This window comes from Bison bison, unplaced genomic scaffold (genome assembly GCF_000754665.1).
Source record: "Bison bison bison isolate TAMUID 2011002044 unplaced genomic scaffold, Bison_UMD1.0 scf7180017864338, whole genome shotgun sequence".
NCBI lineage: Eukaryota > Metazoa > Chordata > Mammalia > Artiodactyla > Bovidae > Bison > Bison bison.
The window spans coordinates 718,156-727,980 of NW_011494910.1; the positions used below are offsets into that span (position 1 = coordinate 718,156).

Below are 9,825 nucleotides of genomic sequence, written 5' to 3' on the forward strand. Positions count from 1 at the left end.
TCAAGCATCCCTGGAGCGAGCGACTGCGCACGGCGTGGAGGTAGGAGGGCGCTTGGACGGAGCCGTTCAGGTGGCTCGGAGCTCTGCCAGCTTTGGTAAGTCTGTACCTCGTTCGCCTGCCGGTCATCCCCAGTGGGGATGAAGGAAAGGGCTGACAGGGACTCCTAGAATCCCCCCCACCCCGGGACCGAATGTTTACGAGGGTCCCTGGCAGAGCCGGACCGGGATTGGGGACAGCTAGGAAGCAGGAGCCAGCCGTGTCTCAGGTTGAGGGGGGGGGGTGCCTATGGCATGCATGCGCGGCAAAGTGGGAGACGGGGACCCCCGCACCCTGGCCGCTGCTGGGTTCAGTCCTCCACACCCGCGTCTGCCAGACCAGTCCCAGGTGCGAAACTGGGGCGCTACCTCTTTAAAAGCGTCCAGTCTGAGCCTCTGCTGCACCATGTGATTGCTTGAAAGGCAGGGCTGGGAGCCTGGAGGATGGTGAACCGCTGCGCGGAGCCCAGAGCCCAGCCCAGTCTGGCGCAGCCTCTAGCCTCAGGAGGCACCAGGTGCCCAGAACTTTGAGCACCGCCTCTGGGACTCGCTGGCCCCCAGCAGACAGGATGGTGAGCTCCCTGCATCCTGTTCTATGAGCATGGGTAGGTAGAGTCAGGCACCGGGAGCCCTGTGGGTTGTGTGTGTGCTGGGAACTGCCTCACACCTGATAAAAAAAAAGCCAGTGGAGGAGTGAGTGCTGCTATTTTAAGTTGTTGAATGGATCCTCTGGGGTTGACAAGGAGAGGGGACAGAGATTAGGCAGAGAAAGGGTTAGCGTATCCCATCGGCTTGGGTAGGCACTAGATGTGCCAAGTGGGGCACATCTCCAAAGGGCAGCTGGAGTTCCAGAGCTGCCTGGCTCCCCTCCCCCCAGGCAGGCCTTCCCACCCTAGGCTTCCGTGACCACAGGTGCTTGCCTCCTGCCCCTTGGCGCCTGTCTGCTGATGTGCCCAGCCTGTGCCCACCATGTCGCCCTCCATCTCGGCCTTCCAGGCCGCATATATTGGCATCGAGGTGCTCATCGCCCTGGTCTCTGTGCCTGGGAACGTGCTGGTGATCTGGGCGGTGAAGGTGAATCAGGCCTTGCGGGATGCCACCTTCTGCTTCATCGCGTCACTGGCAGTGGCTGATGTGGCGGTGGGCGCTCTGGTCATCCCGCTCGCCATCCTCATCAACATTGGGCCGCGGACCTACTTCCACACCTGCCTCAAGGTCGCCTGCCCTGTCCTCATCCTCACTCAGAGCTCCATCCTGGCCCTGCTGGCAATTGCTGTTGACCGCTACCTCCGTGTCAAGATCCCACTCAGGTGAGTTTAGAGCAGCTGCAGGTACCCCATACCGGGAGGCTCGAGGGCCATGTGAAGAGGATAAAAGGTAGAACATAAAACCCCACGTGAGCCGGACTTTCCTTGGGCCGTTATGCCCCAGCTCTCACCCTGCAGCGCCAAGCTGAACTGAAGTTGAAGCAGGAAGGGGCTGGGTGGTTGGAAGAATGTGAACCTAGTAGTGCTTGGGCCCCCAGAGCTGAAGCTGCTGCTGCTCTCCTGATCCCGCCAGGGCACCTGAGGCTGCCTGTCCGGCCCGCGGAGGCGGTGGTGGGGAGGGGCTAGGTGGTGGAGCTGAACTCCACCTGTTTGAGGCAAGTAGAAAGAGCAGAGCAGGTTGCTCGGGTGGGCTGAGGGTGACGCACTGCAGACAGGGATGCTGCTTCTCTAGCCAGACCTGGGAAGGCTTCCTAAAGATACTCCATAGCTCTCCTGTTCTCCAGATACCCCTGCGCTAGCCAGCTCCAAGCTCCAGGGCTGTCCTGTCGAACCTAAGCAGTCTGATTACCTCTGCCCAACTCCCACTTACGGAATCTCTGTTGCAGGGAGGAGGAGACAGGCTCTTAATGATCCCGTTCTGTTGTGAAACGGGTGTTTCTCCAGTCACAGCAGAGGTCCTTACGCTGTGTCCAGGCAGCACTACAGTGGGTGGCCCAATAATGGCCGTCCTCTCACGCAGGTGTCAAGCCCACACTGGGGTTCCTTCCCTGGGCCTGCCAGGCCATAGGCTCATCACCAGGCAGTGCCTGGGCCACCAAGTGCCAGCAAATGCCTGGGCACACTGCCAGTGCTGCCTTGCTGGGACATTCTTGTGAGGCGTGCTTGCCTCCTCCTTAAATCTTCTCACTGGTAGATTCCCTCTCTACTGTGAAGTTCTAGCCATCTTTGTCACCAGCCATCCCTGGAGTAGCTTCCATACCTGGGACATGGGGCCCCTGGCCTCACTTGATAATTTTCCCAAGCAAGCCTAGGCATCCACATTTGTCCTGTTTGTACATTTAATTTTTCAAAGCTTCTTTAATGCACCATTTTTTCCACCTCTTTTCAACATGATTCTGTGAGGGAGGTGAAGTGGAACCTGGTTAAGGGGAAACAGATCCAGAGGCTCTCCTGGGGCTGGCTGGGAACGCAGCCTTAATCCCACAGCCTCCCTTCCTTCCTGACCCGCCGTGTCCTGCCCCTCCATGCCGTGCTCTCTGCCTTGCTTACCCCCCTCACAACACCCGAGTTTTCTAGGAAAGGTGAAGACTGCTGCTCAAGCAAGAGGGGAAGGCAGCCCACAAAGCCTGTGAGCTGAGGGGCCTTCATGCTGTTATCAGCCCCAGGTCATGGCTGGCCTGTGCTGACGAACCTGGTTTCAGTCCATTAGAGTGGTCTGGGCCTCTGAGCCTGGCCATTACAACAAAGTGTTGCCACAATCGGAAAGTCATGCAGATGTGTGAATATAGGAAAGCTGCTTAAGAAATGTGGTCTACTGAGTGGGTGCCAAGGTGAGACAAAGGCCTGGCTGTGATGTAACAGTGATCACAGACTCACAGAATGTGCCCAACTTGTCCTGTGGGGGTGGGGATGGCTGTGCTGGCAGGAACTGCAGGCTCATTCCTGCAGAAGGCAGCTTCTGCCACTCCTTGCTTCAGCCTTGAGGCGGCGGAGTGGCGGCGGGGGAGGTGGTGGTCTTTAGGGGCTATCATTGGAGGGCCAAAGCGGAGGCTTTGGCGTAGAGGCTAAGACTGCAGGCCTGGGTTCAAATCCTTGCTATGAATTCCTAGCTTTATGACTTTAAGAAAGTCACTTATTCACCTCCTTCATTTTTAATTTCCATGTCAATAAAAGGAGACATTAATAATAGTACCTTCCTTCTAGGGTGCTTGGAAGAATATAATAAATTCCTACATATAAAGCACTTAGTACTGTATTATACAATTAGCATTATATGCAGTCCTTAAGTGGTAGGTTTCTTTTGTTGCTTTATTATCATTATTAACATATGGGTCTGAATAGGCAAGCCCTGTACTCCGACGCCCCACACGCTCAGCTCTTATATAATAACACATATGCCCATACACACATATGCACACACACATGTGCACACACACAACACACCACATTCCCCGGGAGGTGTCAAACTACTATGAAACTATATTTATACATGTTTCTTCTCCCTTGCTAGATTGTCATGCCTCAAGGGCGGCAACCTAGCAGTGACCACATTTTGTTAATTCTTACAAATTCTCTAAAATGCCTAGCATAGTGTCTGGCACATAGCAAATGTCTACTCAATGAAAGTCAATTGAATTGGATGAGTGTTCAGAGTCACACGGTGAAGCCTCAGGCAGGCCTCCCAGGGGTCTGACCTCTAACCATCCTGCTGTGGCCTGTCTTCCTGGCTTCCCACCTCAGGATCAGGACCACAGCTGCCCGTACCAGCTCAGGCAGCTGCTTCAGAGCCACGTATCAATAGTGCCTGCGAGAAAAAGGCTGCCAGGCCTGGCTTTCAAAGCTGGGATCCCAGAGGCTGGGCTGAAGTGACAGACTCCTCCAGGTCCTTGCTGGTCACTGCCTGGGTCCCTCCTGCAGGAGGAACAGCATGCACGGCTCCACTCTGGGCAGCTGGAGTCAGCAGGCTACTGGGCTGGGAGAATACCTCTCAGCCAGAGGCCCCCACATACCTGATTGCTTGCCCTGACAAGCCAGTCCGAGGTGGATGGGACCCTGGGAGCCAGGGAGTAGCATTGCCTAAGCATTGGTGAAGCATGTATGGGGCATTCAGTGACAGGAGTTAGCTGGACCCCTTACTAAGCAAGGCATGATTGGACCGGTCAACCAGAACTTTTATTTCTTTCCATTTGGAAGTAACAGCAATTTTAAAAAGTTTAAATTGTTGATTCATCAATAACCTGTGGTTATTTACATGTATTTTACAGGTTATTTGTGTAGTACCTCCACATGTTTGGCAATGGATACCCTATCCCCCTCATTTCCTGCTTCTAGGGAACCCCTGGATTTTCTTGGTGGCACTGTGTCATCTTGATACCTACACCAGGGGCTTGTTATGGTGAGGAGTGCCACTCCCCAACCACCAAAGCCCTCTCTGTGGAAAGGGGATCTGAGCACAATCTGTCTGTCATCTGGGTTGGTGTGGGGGGAAGGGGTGATGGGCATTTGTGAGTAAGAAATACATGAGTTTGAACCTTGTTGTGTTACAAACTAGCTGTGCAACCTTTAATAAGCTATTTGATCTCTCTGAGCCTCCTCTTTGCCACCCCGCCCCTTGCTATCTGCATTCTGGATTTGAGGTCTCTGAGGTTCCTTTCACCTCTAACTTTCTATGGTTATTTCTCATCATGACTCCTGCCAATACTCTGTTGAAATCCTAGGAAGATTGTGTTGTGTTTTTTAGCTCCTAGTGGTGATGAGCTACACACAGTACTATATTTGTGTGTGTGTGTGTGCGTGTGTGTGCACGCGTGTGTGCATGCACTCAACCGCTCAGTCATGTCCAACTCTTTGCTGCCCCATGAACTGCAGCCTCCCTGGCTCCTCTGTCCATGGAATTTTTCAGGCAAGAATACTGAAGCAGGTTGCCATTTTCCCCTCCAAGGGATCTTCCCAACCCAAGGATTGAACCCGCATCTCCTGCATTGGCAGGCAGATTCTTTACCACCGGCCCCCTGTGAAGTAGTCATATTTTTTTTATTATTATTAAATGAGATAAAGCATAATGCTCATAGTTTCTTGCTGGTAGAGATTATTATCCCAATTCTAGATACTTCTATAGATAAACTAAAGTCTAAAGCTCAGAGCATTTCAGTAATTTGCTCAAATATCTTATCAGGAGCCGAGAGAGGATTTGAATCCAGGCCTAGTGCATGCAGGCATGCATGCTAAATTGCTTCAGTTGTGTCCAACTCTTTGTGACCCTATGGACTGTAACCCACCAGGCTCCTCTGTCCATGGGATTCTCCAGGCAAGAATACTGGAATGGGTTGCCATTTCCTCCTCTAGGGGATCTTCCTGACCCAGTGATCCACATTTTGTCTGTTATATCTCCTTCATTAGCAGGCCAATTCTTTACCACTAGCACGACCTGGGAAGCCCTTAACTAGTGAGCCCATGTGTATTTTGAATCAGCCTCTAGAAGCTATAGGATTTAAGGAGGAGTTGCCTCCAGGCTGTCAGTGGGGGTGATTTTGCTCCTCTTATTTTTACCATGGACTCTACACTCTGCTCCAGCCCATGCTTGACGGCTCTCTCTCCCTCCTCACCTTTTCTCCAGTGGGCATTTGAGCCTCTGGCAGCCCTGCCTCTGTCCACAGCTGGAGGCCTGCCCAACTGGGCTGCTGACCAGGGAAGTACAGCAGAGTGTGGGGGAGGCCAGATTACTGGACCAGAGCTCTGACAGGGAAAGAAATGTGATAGATTAAGGTATGTTTGCTCTTAGGCATCAATTTAGGCAACCCCAACTCTCCAGCCACCCTGGGCTTTTCTGGACAGGTTAAGTGCCTCCTGTTCTTGAATCAGCAGGCGCTCATCTGTGGCCTCAGGGTCCCAGAATAATTGCTCTTCCGTGGCGCCATCTGCTTTCAGTAGACATAGGTCACCTCTAGCTCCTCTGTCTAAGGATGGGTTAGTCCTTGGCTTAGAGTGTCTGAGACAGAAGAGGAGTGACAGCAACCCTGAAGCCCAACTCCCTCACGTGTGGAGAAGAGGAAACAGAAGCACAGAGTTCCAGCATTTTCAAGGTCACTCAGCCACAGGCTGTTTTCTCCTCCTCATTCTGACTGTTGTTCCCCAGCCTCTGATGTAAAAGGCAATCGTCCTCAAGGACTAGAACAGAGAAATTCAGCCTCTACAGCTTGCCAGCAAATTCATGATGGGTCTAAAAGGGAAAAGTGATGGAGAGATGTCAGCTTTGTGATTAAAAAAGTAGTGTCTTTGCTTGGACTAGGGATAGCCTTCAGATGGGTTATGTTAAAGATCGTGCTAAGCACTCTGGATTAGATTCAGTGGTGAAAGCTCCCGCTAGCTGGCATTGGAATGGCATCTAGGAAGCCTCCAAGTGCTTTAGGAGCAAGATACCCTGGTGGAAATGCTGCTTGGAAGCAAGGGAACAGCCAAGATACCTTCTGGATAACCCCTCTACCCAGAGATCATGGGGTAGAGTTTTAGAGGCTGTGCCCTGACATTTTATATTTATTTCCAAGCATAAAAGCAATCCATATTTATTGTAAAAATTTTGAGAAATATAGAAAAGAATAAAGATGATAAAATGTTAGTAGCTCAGTCATGTCTGACTCTTTGTGACTGTAGCCCACCAGGCTCCTATGTCCATGGAGTCCTCTGGGCAAGGATACTGGAGTGGGTAACCATTCCCTCCTCCAGGGGATCTTCTTAACCCAAGGATCAAACCTGGGTCTCCCACATTGTGGACAGATTCTTTACCATCTGAGCCACTCAGGTGTCCAAAATTACCAGTAATTCTGCCACCTGCACATGACTACTGTTAACTTTCTGGTGTTCCAGAAAATTTTCCCACATAGATGATAGATGGATAGATAGATAATTATGTTTTTATGTAGTTGAGTACATCAATGATTTTTATATCCTATTTTATTCACTTAATGTTATAAGCATTTCCCCATCAATAAAAATATTTTCTAAAGATTTTTATAATGATATAATATTGAATTGGCTTTTTACTCATCTTTTAGGTTTTAGCTAAAGCAGCACCTTCATAGAGAGGCCTTCTCTGACCCCCTCCTCAGCTAACCCAGTTTCATTTCCTCTGTTATTTACTTAGGTTGGATATATTTCTCCTTCCCATCTCTCCTGGCCCAGGTAGTTCTTTCTGGATTTAGTAAGCACCGAAAGGGCAGGAACACATCTGCTCACATACTGATGTCTATCCCATGCCTGGCACAGAATAGCCATACTGTAAACATTTTTAAATAAATGATTATCACATTTTGTTGATTCATTCTTATAATTTTGACTTTTTAGATTATTACTGATTTTTAAATTTTTACAAATGACACTGCAGTGATATCCACAGTTCACATTGTTTGTAGGATCAGGGCCAAGCCTAGAACTCTGGATTGTGCCTCCTAGTAAATGGCACAGCTTCTACCTGTAAGAGATTTTACAATTTAAATATTCCCCAACTCCTTGTCCTCCTACTCTCCCTGCTCCTCCTGCCCAGTTTCATGAAAACTGCAAATCTCCATAGCTGCATGTGGCATTTCTCTGCTCGCTTGCCCTTCTGGGCTAGGTAGGGCAGGAATGACTGGGCCCCAAGGCCAGTCCACAGGAGGCCTGGGCATCCTGTTTCTTTGTGTCTTGGTCAGGAGAGCACCCCCTAGAGGAGAGGGGCTTGGAGTATGGTACTTCCTGGTTGGCCTCATCCGGCAGGGTGGGCACAGGACAGAGAGGAAGAAGGGTACCTGACTCCTTGAACTGCATGAATCACCTCTTTAGCCTCAGTCTCTTAACTCAAGCCCAGAGGAGGCTATCAGCTGCTGCAGAAGAAAGAAAAGGCTAGCAGCTGAAGGTGGGGTGGGATACAGAGGAAAGACAGGTAGGTGGGCCTTGGTATTCGTATCTCCTTGGAAATACTGGCTTGGGGGTGGGCAGACAGAGTGGGGAAGCTGGCAATGGACTTCCCTGACCCCTTCCCCAAAAAAAGGAGATCAGACATCTTATCTTGCAATGTTCCTCACCTTGGAATTTTTTTTCTTTAGCAGGATCGCAGGGAGCTGTTCAGTTAGGGAGCTGGTTATATCTATTTGTCTATTTCATAAACATACTTTTTTGTACTGACCATTTATTGGGTACTTTGTGGGGCCTGGGGATACAGAGATGGGTGGGTTGGTTTGGTCTCTATCTCTGTCTGGGGGTGCTTAGATGCTGCTGAAGTTGTGGATTCCTATATGCCAAGGTGGCCAAGTAGAAAATCCCAACCTGTCTATGGTGGGAGTAGGGGTAGCTGGAGAGCTGAAATCCAGCCCCTGACCCTTTGCAGTGCTTGGGCTAGTTGTCTGGGCCTGACTCCACATCTACTCTCTGTAGCCCCGGTCATGGTAGAGAGGGCCTTTGGGACTATCTTTCTACCACCTGCTTTCAGAACTCTGTTCTTCAGGAGAGGAGGGTAACTGATTTGTTAACCCTAATTTTTCTCCACTATGGTCAGAGGTTCATGACATTGTACAGTAGACAGGGATCAAGACCATCCCCATGGAAAAGAAATGCAAAAAAGCAAAATGGCTGTCTGAGGAGGCCTTACAAATAGCTGTGAAAAGAAGAGAAGCGAAAAGCAAAGGAGAAAAGGAAAGATATAAGCATCTGAATGCAGAGTTCCAAAGAATAGCAAGAAGAGATAAGAAAGCCTTCCTCAGAGATCAATGCAAAGAAATAGAGGAAAAAACAGAATGGGAAAGACTAGAGATGTCTTCAAGAAAATTAGAGACACCAAGGGAACATTTCATGCGAAGATGGGCTCAATAAAGGACAGAAATGGTATGGACCTAACAGAAGAAGAAGATATTAAGAAGAGGTGGCAAGAATATACAGAAAAACTGTACAAAAAGGATCTTCACGACCCAGATAATCCTGATGGTGTGATCACTCACCTAGAGCCAGATATCCTGGAATGTGAAGTCAAGTGGGCCTCAGAAAGCATCACTACAAACAAAGCCAGTGGAGGTGATGGAATTCCAGTTGAACTATTTCAAATCCTGAAAGATGATGCTATGAAAGTGCTGCACTCAATATGCCAGCAAATTTGGAAAACTCAGCAGTGGCCACAGGACTGGAAAAGGTTAGTTTTCATTCCAATCCCAAAGAAAGGCAATGCCAAAGAACGCTCAAACTACCACACAATTGCACTCATCTCACATGCTAGTAAAGTAATGCTCAAAATTCTCCAAGCCAGGCTTCAGCAATATGTGAACCGTGAACCTCCAGATGTTCAAGCTGGTTTTAGAAAAGGCAGAGGAACCAGAGATCAAATTGCCAACATCTGCTGGATCATCAAAAAAGCAAGAGAGTTCCAGAAAAATATCTATTTCTGCTTTATTGACTATGCCAAAGCCCTTGACTGTGTGGATCACAATAAACTGTGGAAAATTCTGAAAGAGATGGGAATACCAGACCCCCTGACCTGCCTTTTGAGAAACCTATATGCAGGTCAGGAAGCAACAGTTAGAACTGGACATGGAACAACAGACTGGTTCCAACTAGGAAAAGGAGTACGTCAAGGCTATATATTGTCACCCTGCTTATTTAACTTCTATGCAGAGTACATCATGAGAAACCCTGGGCTGGAAGAAGTACAAGCTGGAATCAAGATTGCCGGGAGAAATATCAATAACCTCAGATATGCAGATGACACCACCCTCATGGCAGAAAGTGAAGAGGAACTAAAAAGCCTCTTGCTGAAAGTGAAAGAGGAGAGTGAAAACCTGTC

General features: G+C 49.4%; 1 protein-coding gene across 1 annotated transcript in view; it reads left to right on the forward strand.

Annotated features, from left to right (window-relative positions):
- Positions 1–9,825, forward strand: part of ADORA1 (adenosine A1 receptor) — a 41,462-nt gene continuing 31,637 nt past the window's right edge. Inside the window, exons 1-2 of the mRNA XM_010854117.1 lie at positions 1–95; positions 949–1,346. Coding sequence (XP_010852419.1) covers positions 1,006–1,346 — 341 coding nt within the window. The 5' untranslated portion in view covers positions 1–95; positions 949–1,005. The remainder of the gene's footprint in view (positions 96–948; positions 1,347–9,825) is intronic.